The 16,080-nt window shown below is 45.7% G+C and overlaps 1 protein-coding gene across 1 annotated transcript in view; it reads left to right on the top strand.

The window, feature by feature from the left end:
* Positions 1-203: 203 nt before the first annotated feature.
* The window catches only part of kcnn1a (potassium intermediate/small conductance calcium-activated channel, subfamily N, member 1a), a 59,629-nt gene continuing 43,752 nt past the window's right edge, over positions 204-16,080 (top strand). Inside the window, exon 1 of the mRNA XM_062405332.1 lies at positions 204-403. Coding sequence (XP_062261316.1) covers positions 341-403 — 63 coding nt within the window. The 5' untranslated portion in view covers positions 204-340. The remainder of the gene's footprint in view (positions 404-16,080) is intronic.

Genomic DNA, 16,080 nt, shown 5'->3' with positions numbered 1-16,080 from the left:
CTGACTAATGCACCTTGTTAAAAATTTAATCAAAGCTGCTTTAATTCCTAAATTATAAATGCATTGTAATTGTCCATTTCCCTCATCTCCACTTCATACTTTAAACATAAATGTTGCATTGTGAATAACAAAGGGTTGTTTCTTCTGTTTTTTTTTTTTTTGGTGAAGCCTGGCAGCAAGGACATCCAGCAAAATGGAGGTGGTCGCACAGAGAGCCAACCTGAAGACAGACGGATGTCAGAGAGAAGCGCTGTGCACACATCCTGGACAAACAGCTGGCCAGATAGAGACAGACAGGTACGCTGACCGACAGACAGGAAGGAGGACATCCACACAATCCATGCAGAGGGGATGGGGGGTTGACAGACAGGGACAGACCTGCCGCCTCGAGGACACTTTGGCCGTAAGGAGAAGCTAAAGCCTATCCCCCACTGTTTTGGGCAATTTAGGGCCCTTCAAGAGCAGAGAGAGTGGCTGTGCTGTTTTAGAGAGAGAGAGAGAAAGAGAGAGAGAAACAGAGAGAGAAGGGGAGATAGAGAGGGGGAGAGAGAGGTCCAGCATTTTTGCAGCAGCACAGATAGCATCTGTTTTTTTTTTCTTTTTCATTAGGCCACAAGGCAACATTATCAACCAGAACATCTGAATTCACCCCCGGCCACTACACCCGCATACCCCTCCAATCACCTCCCTCCGTCCCCTCTTCCTCTCCTCCCCACGTCTCCCTCTCAATCACAAAGGGTTGATTTTACTCTCTCTTCAACCATTCAGTTCATTCTCAATATCATTTCGGTTGTTCTTTTCTGGCCAGCGTTGGCTTGAATTCTCTTAAAAGGTGAGAACTTGATTAATCCTTGTTACTGGATGTCGAAGCGAGGGCTCAATGTCTTGGAGTGAAACACAGAGAGGGGTTACCACCTCACCGTGCATTAAGAAACAAAAACCTGCTTATAACGCAAATCAGGAGAATAGAAGTAAGCTGTGTCAATGATGCAACCATGACGAAACAGCAGATTGTTTGTTGGCCTGTTTCTATGGTTTAATAGCACTTGCACACAAACAACAAGCACATGAATTTATACTTCAGACAAAAAGCAGGGAGAGAGAAACCTGCCTGCAGATACCAAATATTTAGAAATGAGTGATCACCATTTGAATCGTGAAATAGTCTATTCTTGCACCAAGCTCTTGCCTTATTATTAAATGTTAACTGAACACATTTGGAGAGCATTGATGTGGAATGGTGGCTAAAGAATTCAATCAGGCTTAAACAGCAATATCCCCATTTGATTAGTCTGTTGTGCGGCCATGGGTGTGGTACGTCTGCGGCTAAAAGCTCCAAGGTGTGGCACTATCCTTTTCCTAAATGTTTCTCTCATCACGAGGAACCTCTGTCCGTCCCCTCTGCGGCAGTTTCGTCTGCTCGTGTTTCTCTCTGTAATTATACGCTTCTGAATAAGTGCCTGAGTGAATAATGCAACCAGCTGGAGGAGTCCTCGCTGACGCCTGTGGGTGTGTGGGTGTGTGGGTGTGGGTGTGTGTGTGTGTGTGTGTGTGTGTGTGTGTGTGTGCGTGTGCGTGTGCATGTGTGTGTGTGTCTCTGTCTCTCGTGGTATGGTAGGCTATGCCCAGGTCTCCCCCTGCCGTGTGACCTGCAGGTGACGGGGAAACCTGCCATCAATGTGCCCGGAAAGCCTCGACGCCAACATGGCAGCATGAGCTAAAAATAAATCCGCTGGTGATAAATAATAAAGCCTCTGCCCATATGCCGAGCTTCCCTCTCCTTTCCTCCCCGGTTTCAGTGTGTGTGTGTAGCTAATTGTACGACTTAATTTGTAGGGTGTGTTGTAAAGAAGTGTAAGTGCTGCCGGCTGGTAATGGTGTGGCATTAGATTGATTTTGAGAATTCTAAATGCACATGACTAAAGAATATCAGATGTAAAAAGGACTAAAAAGTTAATCCCCTAAAATTAAAGACATTTTGATTGTAACTTCTAATTTAACTATGTTGTATAGTATTTAACTATATAACCTAATGTCTGACCAAACGATAAGAGCCAAACAGCATAACAAAAAAAATCACATATTTAGTCCACACATCCAACACACAAGCTGTACCTCAGTATATCTTTGTACAACTTAATAGAATATGTTTAATGTAAATAAATACTCATGATTTTAGTTTTTTAAAGGTTAAAATAAGTATTAAGATTAAACACCATCAGGTCTACCTGTCCATAGCCTGTTTAAATTCACCCCTAACCAATAAATAGGCTTATTATACTGCTTAATTGTGTCTTCATTGTCATGGAACAAAGACAAATGGCTAACAGATGTGATATATAGGCCTGTAAAAGCTATATAACAGCTGTGAATATATATATATACAGCAGCCTATACTATAAATCTAAATGCCGTTACAGGTTTATTATTATATGTTCTTTTTTCCCCCTCTAGAACACTCTTCCTGATCAGCCTCTTCATTCCCCACACTATAATTACACACTGTATAATTCTGCACGATTTCTTCTCTGCGCCCCATCTTATTCATTGAAGACATGACGTAAAAATGATAATATAAAAAATAAAAGGATGGTAAATCAGAGAAAGCAGTACCGTCCAGTGTGGAGACAATGACACGGCGCTCCCTTTTTTCTCCCCCTGGCTGTCTGGTCACGATTCAAAGCCCCTCGCAGCGGGGATCTTTGTGTTGATGCTGCTGCAGCTCTGGTCTGCATGGGAACCCCCCCCACCCCCCTCCCTCTTTCTCCTCTCCATCCTCCTCTTTCTCCTCTCCTCCATCCCTGCCTCTTCTCCTTCCCTCCCAACCCTCTACCCCTGCTACTCTGTCTTCCTCCCTCCTCCTCCTCCTCCTCCCTCCTCCTGCTGCTTTTTCCTCTTCTTTCTTTCTCTCCTCCACCCACGCACGGCTCTCCGAGACCAGCGGGCTAAAAATAGCATCAGGAATCCCCGCATCAATTCAGGGGAAGGAGGAGGGGAGGAGGAGGAGGAGGAGGATGTGAGTGTGTGTGTGCGTTTGCTTGAGTGTGTGTGTGTTTGTGTGTGTATGTGGGGACGTCAGCGCACACAAGGTCATAAAACCGCCCTCCAGTGCTTTTCTAGATTTGTCACAGTTCCCATCAGCGTTGCTACCCTCTTCTGTTTCTTCTTCTTACCATGTCAGATTTGATTTTATTGTCCCGAATTGACAAAAAGTCCAAATTGTATCGATCCCTCGTAAATCACATTAAACGCCCCCCACCTCCCTATAATTAATTTCATGACACAGAGGTGGAAATGAGATTTGACTGCGGACTCGAGGCAAAAAAATCAAATAAAAATGGAATATAGAAAAAATAGAAAAAAGAGAAAGGACTTTACATGTATGGGGGAAAGCAGGTTTTTATCATTGGAGGAGGAGGAGAGGAGAGAAAAATAGAGGGGGAAAGAAAGAAGAGGGAGCAGCCATTAGCTGTAACAATAAGCTGGAGAAATTCAGAGCGTGTATATTCCTGCTTTTTCTATACAAGCGACAGGAGGCTGCAATGACTGGGAGAGCCCCTGTTCTTGGTGAGGGACCATTGATTGTCCTGCTGTCATTTATAATCATTGTTGATGTGCCTTCTCCAAGCAGAGAGGCTGCATGTGCATCCTCCAGCTGATAAAAGGTACGTCCTTTCCTTTCCTTTCCTTCTCTCCTCTCCTCTGCTCTCACTCTATGTCACTTCCTCGTTGCCTTGCCTTGCATTTCATCCTCCGTTCTGCGGCTGTGAATAGATTGCATGATGAAATTGCAATTGCAGGCTCTAATATCTGTAGCTAATAACCTTTACAGCATTTTCACACCTAACAGCACAAGTGAATGACTTCTTCTTTTTTTGCAAGGGGTGGATTCTTATCTGTCAGAGCTACACCTTGAGGGAACAGGACTGGATCTGTGTTTCTGCTGAGAAGTGCAGTGGAATATAGAGGGATTTCCCTCTGCATTAGATTAGTTGCCGCCGTGCTGCCTACGTACAGTATTTTAGTCCTCGTGCAAATATAGCAAAATGATCAATCTAAGCGGAAAACGCATCTTGGAGACTGTTTTTCATGAAATGGTTTCTGAAGGCTGTTTCATGCTTTATATAGCGTAGAGGGTACAGTGCGTCTCCGCCTGCTGCTGGTGAATATAGGGGGGTCAGTTGGTCATCTCCTTTGTGTGTGTGGCAGCTCTGATGATGAGACAGGGGCCGAGTCTTTGAACCTTTGCATTAGTGATGAGCTCTCTCCTCTCTTTATCTCTCATCACCATATTTTACAAACTGGGCAAACGTGGCCTCTCTTGTCAAACACTGGTCCCATCCGCCCACACAGGTATGCACACGTGTATGAGTCACATGTTAGAACACACACACACACACACACACACACACACATCATGTCATAACAGTCTTGCAGCGACAGACACATACATACACTAGACTTAGTTATAAATGAACCTTGATCTCTTTTTTTCCCTATTTCTCTTTGTCCGCTTCAAATCCCCTCGTCATCAACGGCTCCATTTTGTGCAGTGACATCATTGTACTCTGTGAACACAGGTTGATGGTCCGATGCTTCTGTGAAGGCCCCGCCACAGACAAATCAAAGCAGGTGTCTGTTGCTGCGTATAGCAAGAATATGTCTTGTACAGCCAGAGAGCTCCGAGACGCTTCTGTCTGTGCTGCATCAACGCCGCTGCCACACCTTGATTGGAGGCAGGAGAGAGTTTGACTCGTGGCGTTTTAAAGCCAGTGAGATCATGTCTCAGATACACAAGTGATAGGAAATGAGAAACACATCTTTGCTTATGCTTTGAATCTATTAGGATTGGTCTTTTTCATTGTGTCTACTGGCCGATTTTAGTTTATGATTTTCTTGTAGTGCTGTTGTCTTGCTTAATAATTTGGTTAGTCTTGTGGAAATAAATACTAATGACAATATGAATTCCCCCATATTTCAATTCTTTTACTACTGAAATTACAAATAGGGGTAAATACTTATCTTACCTTATATTGTAGTAAATTCATAGATCGTTGGTGGTGTGTGTTTTGGCATGTGGGGTGGGGGGGTGGGGGGGGGGGGTGGGCACTTTGTGTGGACTAAGGTGACTAATTGGCCTCTTGTTCGTCCTCTGAGGTGGATGAGAACACTTGCTCCTCTGCTCCTCTCAGTTTATGACTGTGTGTCAGAATTACCCACGATGCCTCTTGAGTATCCCCCTTATTCCTTTCAATGGGATCTCATCACATCTCGTCTCGGATGTTGCCCGGCATGCTCGTGCATTACAGCTGCCGCCTCCGTGTCCCACTTTATCATTCCCTGCACCTTGGCTTTCCTTGTGGCAGTAATAGAAAACACTTCATCACAGTCGTCCGCCTTGCGCCGCTCTTTCCACTCATTTTGGGGACTTTGGGACGCTAACATGTCAGCTGATATATAACAATGACTCCTGCCGTACCTGCCTCTTCCTGAATGATGGCAAAGCTGCTTAGTCATTTGAGTAGCGGGCGCAAATCTCACTAATGATCTGAGCTGTCAGAGATAAATTCCACCTTTGGGCGCAGGGCCCTGCCCCCGCCAGCCGCTGTGGCAGGCACGCCTGTGTCTACCGAATGTGCCGTCTCGAGCCTGCCCTCGGTATCATCTCACAGCGGCTGCACTGAGCGAGCCTGCACCCGGGTTGAGTCACGACTCGGCTCTTATCTCTAGGATCACAGGTTGTTTATCGTGTGAGGAGCATATCAGCGTTTACACAGACCAGCCGCATCAGTCCAGCTGAATGTGTGTCACATTAGTCACTGGTCATTGCGCTGTATCGTGACCTGCCTTCGCTCCCACAGCCTCAAACTCACTCTATCCTTGAGGCATCAGTCCAGTTAGTCATAGCTGAGAGAGATGACAGCCATGACATGCTGTCTAATTCAAGATGGCTGCCTTCCACTCCTTATCACACTGCAAGGCAAACAAAAACAATGTAGACTCTCACTTTGCTCTGGATTGCATTCAGAGCCGAGGGGACCTCCTCTGCTTTGTTTGTAGCAACACGCGTACACTTGCGTTTCTACCTCTCCTTTGTGTTTGGCCTGGAGATTCATCAGTAAATGTTAATTTGTGGCAGTAATTTAGAAGGCAGATAAAGTCAAAGGCATCCTCACTTGTGCTATGTCTGCACTAAAGTGGATACAACAAATCTCTGAAGGCCTCATTATTATAGTTTAACATAGTTTCAAATTGTAAACAAACAAATAACCCTGTAATATGCTATTGTACAGTATTATAACACATTAAAACAGAATTGGAGATTATGAATTAGTCAGATAAATTGTCAACAATTTGTGTTATTAATGGCTTAAGAAAATTATCCAATTTGTCATCGGTATCTCTGAGCAACACATCACAGCCCTAATGGTTTGGCCTAAGTGACAACTCTTGATTTAAACATGTGAGTGCACCGTTCAGATTGATATTCAGAGTAAGAGTGAGATCCCCAGACCTCTGAGAGGCACACAACTGACTGTTGGACTGGATATTATTTAAACACGTATACACTTATCTCCCTGTTTTAAGATAATTGGCTGATCTCTGTACCTGTGTGTAATTATTTTTGGTGTTCTTGGCAGTAAAACCCATTTTCTTTTCAAGTGGACTCTTTTGGTCTCTTCTGTATTGGTGCACCTTCTCATTTCAGACATGTCTCCCTCTCTGTCCTGTTGCTCACATGTGATCACACACAAAGGAATGTGCACGCTATCGGTTTCTCCTTGTCCGTCCCTCATGCACACACTCACACATCTCCCTGTGTCGCCCTGCTTGGTTTTCTCTTTCTGTGTAATTACAGGCTCCTTATCTACTTCCTATGTTACGTGCTGCAGCCGCTGGTCTCCACCATGGTTGCTCCTCTTCCATTTGAATGTCACAGATCTTCCACTGCTCGTGCCTCCAGCAGCCAACAGGGACAGCGGCACACAGTATGCTTTTTTCACACGGCTGGAGTCGGCCAAGTTTGGGACACATCCAAGCGGCACTAAATTCAGGTGGCAGTTTTTACTAGAAAGAGTCTGTTTGAGTGAGCAGCATTGTTATGGTTGTGGGTGTGTGGGACGTGCAGAGTGGCATATATGGCTCATTGGTGAATGAGTGTGTGGGGCATTTGTGTGTGTGTGTCCATTAGTTGTAAAGTTTGATTTAATTATTCATGTGGAAGCAGTAACATTGCTTCCCAAACCAGCAAATGAAACTCCATCTCGCCAAGGAACTCGCACAGGTCACAGCGACCAATTACTTAATGAAAATGATCGGGTTTCTAACGCGGCCCTGGCCGGAGCTCCGTATGCTCCCGATTCCTGCTTCGCTTCACGTGGCCATAAAAGAGAGTGTGCATCAGCTTTCTTCCAGTGGTTAGGTAAAGTGTGCCACCGCTGCAGTCTTTAGACGCATCAAAACTCCAAAGGGCTGAGACAGCTTTAAGGAGAGGATTATTACTTATTAAGAATGGCTAATGTATGATGTAAAAGTTGGCTCTTTCTCCATCTCTATCCGATCCTGTCTCTTTGGCTCAGCCTCAACTCCTCTCTCCCCCTCTAAAATTAAGTGTTTGTGTGGTTTAGGCCCAAAACTCAAAAAAGAAGGATGTAGATGCGTTACAGACAGTCCTCCTTCGTTGCAAAAATTAACTCTTAAAGGCCTGTGTTCTGCATTCAAATGCAACAAGTAACTTATACAGAAGAATAGTTTTGGAGTTGAGGTTTAAATTTGTTCCACAGAGTTGGACCTTCACCACAGCTCTTATGATCTAGTTCTCTCATCACTCTTCTAAATTGTTATGTGTTTAATAATTTAACTGTTACTTCAGCACAAAGACCATGCTTTTACCGTTTTAGCTGCACCACCATGAAATGAACGCTCAGTAATTTATCTGAGCTCGTGCCATATTTTAAAATAAAGCTTTCAAAACCCTGTACTTCTTTCATGAGGTCTTTATTTGAACCTGTCACTCTGGTTGTTTTATGTTGTTACTTTGTTTTATTTATAGATTTCTGACCATTCTCTGACATTCCTCAAGAGAATATATCTGTGAAGTCCCACTTTGTGTTACTGCCACCCCCCCCCCCCCCCCCCCCAGTTCACCATGAAATACTGGAGATCGTAGATTTTTGATCACAATCTTTCGGTTTTAAGATTTTAAGTGAACAGGACTAAAATAAGAAAGATGTACTTTTTTTCAATTTGCATATGGGAATGTAAGTTTGTTTTATTAACTAGACGAAAAAAAGTGCTTTCCACAAAATATAAAAGACATCAAGACAAATTATAAATGCATGATGATAAAGAAAATACAAATTTAAAAAAGGAAATTAAAAGAGTCTCAGAGAATAACAAATTAACAGATGATTTAACAGTTAAAATAAGTGTAGGAAATAAGTAATTATTTGATGTAGTAAATGGCAGTGGCAGGATATTATCCAGCATTGATATAAAAGTACTAAGAGCTGCTTCAGACCTGCACGTCACTGGGACTTGGATCCTAAACGCAGCTTCTTCATGTTCAGAGTTGACTCTGGGGACACAAAGCAGACCTGTTGACGGGTCTGCATGGAAAGCTATTTTGGCCCATCCAGTACTTAAAACTCAAGCCCATTACGAAATTTCAAATCCTCAGAGCTGCGAGACATTTCTGACCCTCGTCAGATGGACAGTTGTCCGTCCTCTGGCTACTTGACACCGCAGCAGAAGCTATTTTAAATGACGTGCGTCTGGACGCGTTCGGCACCGCGGACAGCGCCGGCTGCGCCTGGTCTCTCTCTCTCTCTGTCTCTGTCTCTATCTACAGCCCCTGTGACAGGGAGCATGCAACACACACACACGCACACACATGCACCCACTGAACCGACTGCAGGATCTGTATGCAGCACCCATTCTAAATATTTCTGCCTGGTAATACAAAACCAGGCATATTCTGATCAATTATTAAATACCACACTGGGGCACGGGCTGTATATGGCATGAGGTAATCCTTGTACAGCCCCGCTCATTGTAATGCTCCTCTATTGGCCAACAAGTGGAAATGTGCTTAAATACTCTGTGATCATTGTTCTCTCTCGCACATTGAGATATGCTGACACTTCCTGGACGTATAACTTAATGCAATTAGTCCGAGTTGATCATAAACTCGGGGTATATCCAGACAAAGCATAATGTTTGGCAGGCCTGTGGATGTGTTTGGGTGACGTCGCAGTAAAAGTGATTTCTGATTATGCAGGGTGGTAATGGCAACATTGACAGAGTCGATCTATCGGGTCCACAGTGGATTATGGTGATCGACCATGTGAGCTGGATTTAAACACCTGTCTTCATGCACAGTCCCGTTCTTGTTATATCCTAACCCCCGTTATAAAAAGAGTGATCGATCCGCTGCAACCTGTGCGCATAAAGCGGCCAATGGAGCGATATTCAGTCGAAGGCGGTGTTTTGGCTGTACAGTGACGTTTTAAGGCAGGTCCCGGTCAAACCTTCCAATGATACAAGTCGGTCCTATTCTGCTGGGACCGATCGCGATGAGCGGGTGTCGGAGCTGTGCACGGCAAAGGAGCGACCACAGCGAGACGCGGCGATCAGGGGGATGCGGCATCGGTGCGCGGGAGCTGTCCATCAGCACCAGACGCCCGACGAGAAGCCAGCGAGCAGCAAGAAGAGCCGCGACCCAGACGCGCCTGTTTTCAGCCTGCCGCCCCCGCCCTCTTCTCACCACCACCGAGACCGCACTCCGACCACCGCCGCCCAGCGCCAGAGCCTCCAGGAGCTCCCCTGTCTGAGCCAGCCCACCGGGAGACCCGTGCACAGCGGCGACCCTCCACCCCTGGCGCGATACGACACCGCCCAGCGACCTTCACACCGAGCCAGTGAACCCAGCACCGGGCAGCCGGCGCACCTGCAGCAGGATCCCTGGGCCCCGGCCGGCTCCCAGCATCAGCAGCAGCCGACGCCGCCGCAGACGCAGGAGAAGCCGCCTGTTTTTCCGAGCTGCCACTGCAGTTTTTCCGAGCAGGAGGCGAGCCTTTCACAAAACCAGCACCATCCTGTCGTTCCTCTCCCACCGCAGCCCTCCCCACCTTTTCTGCCGCCTATACCGCCACCGCCGACCTCCTCCTCCTCCTCCTCTCTGCTGTTTTCCAGAGAATCTAAAAGGGGGGATCGTCTCCAAAGCAGCGCTAATAATTACTACCAACAGGCAAGCATCGTGGAACGCTGCAGGGGAGGAGGAGGAGCAGGAGGGCACCGAGACCACAGGCAGTTGCAACAGCAGCAGCAGCAGCAGCAGCAGCAGCAACACAGTAATTTAAGACTCAAACAGAGTGACCCCTCCCCTGAAGGAATCCGTGCAAACTCACAGAAAGGGCGCTCTTTAAATGTATGTGAGTCAACCGAGGCTAACAGGAGAGCACTCGAGTCTCAGGACCTGCAGCAGCAGCAGATCCCGCAATTACGAGCGCAGCAACAGCTACTGGTGGGGAGCAGCTTGCCTATCAACTACTGCGCCAGCGGCTCAGGAGAGCTATGTAGGACTCACCAGGCTCCACTGCTGCAGCAGCAACAGCAAGAGCAGCAGCGGCAGCAGCAGCAGCAGCAGCAACAAGGTGCACTGGAGCTCTGTCCCCAGCGTCCGCAGCAGCAGCAGCAGCAGCACTGTGAACAAGACCGCAATAAGTCTGGGAGGATCGGCGAGCAGGCGCAGCCACACAGCCGCGACACGCGCTTCACCCCCCCGGTAACACAACAGGCGTACGCGGGGAACTCTTCGGCGACCGGGAGCAACAGCAGCAAAGACAGCCCCAACTACGGCTCCAGCTATCACCTGTGGCCGGAGAGCCCGCATAAAGGCGAGGAGAGGATACGCATCGACCTCCATCAGGTAGCCTGGATTTTTGCACATTTCCCCGGTGCCGTGTCTCCGTTAATTACCCCCCCTACCCCCCCGGTGATCAAAAACAAAGTGGTTTTAAACGTTTTCACTCAATGACCACGCCTGTCATATGGGTTTGATAGAACATTAGCCTGTATGTGTGTGTGTGTGTGTGTGTGTGTTCGTGCGCGTGTTTTGTTTGTGTGTAGCCTGCATGTGAAGGCGGGTGTTTGGATCGTCATTGCTCTCCCCCCCCCCCCCCCCCCCCAAAAAAAAAAAACACCGCACGGATGTTACTGTAACCCTGCGCGTGACATCGCCTATTCCTCATCCAACCTTCTGTGTGTTTGGTTTGCTCAAACGAGCACGCGCTATACCGCGGTCTCGCGCACACACACCTGTTCCATGTTGCAGTGTTGTTGTGGCTTTAGCTCAGTGCAAATATTCGGATGACGCCGCCTGGCAGCGGAATCAGAAAACAAAGCGAGCGCCTGTCTGCACACAGCGGAGGACGCACGGGAGGCGTTCTCCTCTCTTTGCTGCTTCCAGACACCGTTTCTGACATAACGGTTGTAGCTTCGCGCCAGCAGGCCGTTGTAGGTCGCCTGTGTGTGCGAGCAGCCGCTGCTCAGCACACTTCCAAACTCACTTTCCTGCAGCAGTGTGTTCTACCTGTAGAGCTGGAGCAGTCCAGCGCCATGTCGGTCGAGCGGATTCTCATTGAACTTAAGGCGTTGTGTGGCTGTGAAGGCCCTTTTTAACATCAGGCTCAAACAGCATGAGGGTGGGCGTGCTGATCGGATCACAGAGTCATACGTGACAAATTGAAAACATCTTGAGGACATCATGTCAAGCAAAGTTAGTAAAACTGTTTTTTTTTCTAATCATCATTGAAGAAAACGAAATCATAGGTTAGTGTGGTAACAAGTGGGAAAATGGTCCATTCCACCGCTGAAAAAAGGCAAAATTTGGAAGGACCAAGCTTTTTTGACCACCAAGTACAAGTAACCTATTTAAAATGAATGTCAGTGTTATTATTGACAGAGTGGGACGTCTGTGTTAAAATGAGAAAGGACAAGTAGTCTATTTTAACTAATTGTGGATACAGACCTCAGTAAGAATGTTAGTGTCCAAGACAACAAGTTTATTTGGTCGATTGGGATCTTTATGAGAAAGGTCCAAATGCATCGTCGTCAACTCAAAACCTCATTAGAGGAAATTAAAAACCCTTTTCCTCCAAAGAGCCACCTGTCACTGCCCTCTCAGAAAACGTATTGTCAAATCATAGCTAATCATTGGACATGCAGCTGCTCATTTTGCTCTTTAAAGTCATTTTTATATGTTTTTTTAGTTTTCTCCTCTGCATTTACCCGAGGATAAGTTTTTACAGGAGAGAAGAGAACAGGAGGCCTTGATGAGGGTGCAGCATCTAAATAAGTGCACCACCGCCACACTCCCTCTTTAAAATGCTGCAGCAGGGGCTGAGCTGGCACCAGTAGCTAAAGGTGGCTCATCAAACCACCTTGACATGACTGTTCTGAACTTGACTCAATTTTAGAGCATCAGCAGAACAGTGAAATGACCAAACGACTGAAGAGAAAGTAAACTTTTGTTTTTTTTTCCTCGTAGAGTTGCTCCATTCTTTTTCAAGCAAAAAACGAACCAGACAAATCTAGAATAGTGCTGCCAGTTGATCTTGAGATAACCTATTGCTCATGTTTTCAACTGCGTTTGAAATTGGGTTACAGTTTGGGTCACGGAAGAGCCCATTACATTTTTGCTAATTTCCAAATCATGGATATTAATAGAAAACAATCTGACATATTTAGTGGACCGATATCTATCAGTGTGTTGGTGCAGCTTGATTGAATTTAAGGGGACTGGGCCACGGTAGAGGTGTGTGCTCTTTCCAGTAACATCGTATACTGAGTTATCCCTTTACTTTGTTTAGCCTAATAAAAAAACTGCACAGAGCCAACAACACACCAGTACAACATGTGTGGTAAGAACGTCAGGATGCACCGACACTATTATTAATGCATACTATTCAATGAAATAGTCATATTGCTCTAATTATAGAGTAAAACCTCATTACAAAGACTAAAATAGATCAGCAGCTGGGACTTGAACACCCTGTAGGACTGCTACGTCTTTTTGCTCCACTCAGTTTGTCGAACCGGGAGATATTTCTGTGTCCTCTCCAAACTGAAAAATGCAATAGAAAGCTGGGAAACAATCTGAGACGTCAACATGCAGCAGTTTACGGTGGAGCTGCTGTACACAACGTTTACTTATTACGCAAGTATGACATAATCCCATTCCGGTCATGAAAGCGGAAATCAAAAAAAAACAACCTTAGAAGTGCTCCCATGACAGACTCTGCCTTAAGTATCAAACCGTTTCCCCCCCCCGCTCTGATCGGACCGCGCCAAGTACTCTGATACGGCTAGACATGCTCCTCCATTCATGGATATTTGTGGGATCGCGGTTACATCTTATTGACTCGCCCTTAATGAGACGGCCCCTTCCCCCCCCGCTCCCATTTGAAATCCCTTAAACAAAGCACTTGTGACAGAACAAGCCTGATAAAGTGTATACGATTACAGGATCCCACAGCACGCCCTGAAACCCGATAGCCAGCCCCACTGAACTGGTGGCAGGTAGTACGATATTGTGTCCGGCCTCAGTCACACTGTGCTTTGAAAGGTGCATCGCTGCTCCTATTGTGATAGGCTGTGTAAGTACTCTAATGCCTGCCACTTACTGCTATGGTGATATCCCCTGCAGGGACACTGTACTAAATAAACATGGGTGGATTTGCTCTTGTTGAACAAGGCAGATTTCTTCTTATTTTTTTAGGATACACCGATGACGCGTTGAGCAGAAAACTGTGATTAATCACGTAGCGTTTGTCAGAGTTGATGTCGTCAAGGGCCTGAAATGAACAGGGCGTTTCTGAAAGTGAGAGAAGTACGTGCAAGGTTAAAAAGGGGAGAAAACAAATGTCCCAGTAACATCAAGTGGGCTTTCTTTGTGGGGGTTCCGAGCTTGATGAATCCATCCTGGTGCACTGGTATTGACAAAATGGACCAATCTTTTAGTGCGCCAGCTAACACCTGCATTACTGATTATTCTGTTTGTAAATACAGGAGTGCATCAGTCAACGTCTCTCTTGAAGTAATTCCTTTTCAAGATTGTAGTGGTAGTTGGGTCAATGGGCCATTTTCTGATGGTTAATTTAATTTAAAACCTCTAGTTATTAAATTTGCTATTTCAAATATTAAATCTCCCAACATGTGAAAATATTTAATGGGAGAAGAAGTGTTGGCGACAAAAGTCTTCTATCAATGGAATAATCGGTGAAAAGCCTATTTTTTTTTTAAAAGGACAACCAAGCAGTCACAACACAATAGAATGGAAGGTCTCGGATTGTTACTCAGCTTTATATCTAGCTATTATCTTCATTTTTGATTCATTGGATCATAATTTTTGAGAAATCATTTGATCAAACTGTGAGCAAACAGTGACTATTGCCTTTCACAATTTCCCTTTGCCTAAACTGCTTGTTTTGACCAATTAACACTCCAGCCCTTCCACTCAAATAATCACTTTACTTTCATAAAACCAAAGAAGAACTGTCTGGAATTGGAAAACCCTTGAAAAATGACTTAAATGATCAGTTGATTTCTGATGCTGTTGTTTGTTATAAATACAAGAACTCTCTGTGCTTTATATTCAATACTTACGAGTCAGCAGATAAATACATGTTTGTTATTATGTAAACCGAACAGAAGAAATCCGAACTACGGTTATAATTAAGAAGAACAAACAGGAAAAGTCCTGATCTAGTGCCATCGCTGTCCCGTAACTGAGTGTGTGAGTGTGTGTTTGTGTCAGACAGGTGCCAGCCCACCCTTCTGGAGAACATAAGGTTGTATGTGTCATTGCAGAATGGATGGCTTGAAAGGGGGGAATAGCTTTTACAGTAAAGCCGTATGTGCCGCTCCTGCCAAACTGCCGCCCAACCAGCAAATAATCACCCTATATGATCTAACACAGGTCAACACAGAATATATCAAAGGGCCACTCGCAACCAAGTTCCTGTCTCTCTGACGTTTTCCTGCAGGATTTAGGATGTTTAGTGGTGTTTGTGTTTGTGTGTGTGTGTGTGTGTTGTGTGTGTGTGTGTGTGTGTGTGTGTGTGTGTGTGTGTGTGTGTGTGTGTGTGTGTGTGTGTGTGTGTGTGTGTGTGTGTGTGTGTGTGTGTGTGTGTGTGTGTGTGTGTGTGTGTGTGTGTGTGTGTGTGTGTGTGTGTGTGTGTGTGTGTGTGTGTGTGTGTGTGTGTGTGTGTGTGTGTAAAAGCTTTGCAAAGTAGAGTGTGAACGATTTTCTTTCCCCAAGAAACATGAACGGCAACACTGACGAGCGTTTCCAGCAAAGAAAAAGCAAAGCAAAAAACATTTTTAAGAGTTTGGAATAGGTGCTGCTTTTCTTCTCACTCAGATCATTGACTTTAGTTGCATTTGGTCTGACTTAAGGAAAAGTACAGGGGGAATTGAGCTGCCGTCTCTCTTTAAAAAAGTAGTTTGTCTTATCAGTTGTGTGTTTGTGTTGGCTCCGCGGTAACGCTGAGGTAACGCTCAACGCTGGAGCTCGGAACAATTGATGCCGACAGATCTGCTCGCGGCCTTTTGATTTAGTGGCAGGCTTATGCCAGGAGAAACATTATGTTGATTTAAACTTTCTCTATCGGTCATCTCTCTGCTGTTGTTACAGGGGCCTGCGTTTGTTCGGCTCTCATTAGGCGTCCGGGTTTCCACTGCCTTCTGCGTTGGAGTCGGCGAGGGCAGCCAACACCTTGAATATAAACACACCCCTGCTGAACAATTAAATGTCAGACAAGGGGCAGATCCCAGCTCACAGCCCCTGTATGAGATGGAGGAGTGGCACTGCTGTAGATCTCTGATAGCGCTCACAATTGCGTGAGCATTGTAGGTGTGAGCAGTGGGAGCCTCTTAGTTTCGGCTGCAGCTGGCAACACACGGGCAGTAAGTATGAACATGAAGCCCTTTTAATAATTGATTGCTGTTTTCCCTATTTTTTTGTGTGTGCTGTGTTTAAGTGCAAGGCTGCGCTGCGGCTCTGAAATAGATTTGTGT

This window comes from Platichthys flesus, chromosome 14 (assembly GCF_949316205.1).
Source record: "Platichthys flesus chromosome 14, fPlaFle2.1, whole genome shotgun sequence".
NCBI lineage: Eukaryota > Metazoa > Chordata > Actinopteri > Pleuronectiformes > Pleuronectidae > Platichthys > Platichthys flesus.
Note: the sequence above shows the minus strand (reverse complement) of the source record. Positions and strands in the feature narration are given on the sequence as shown.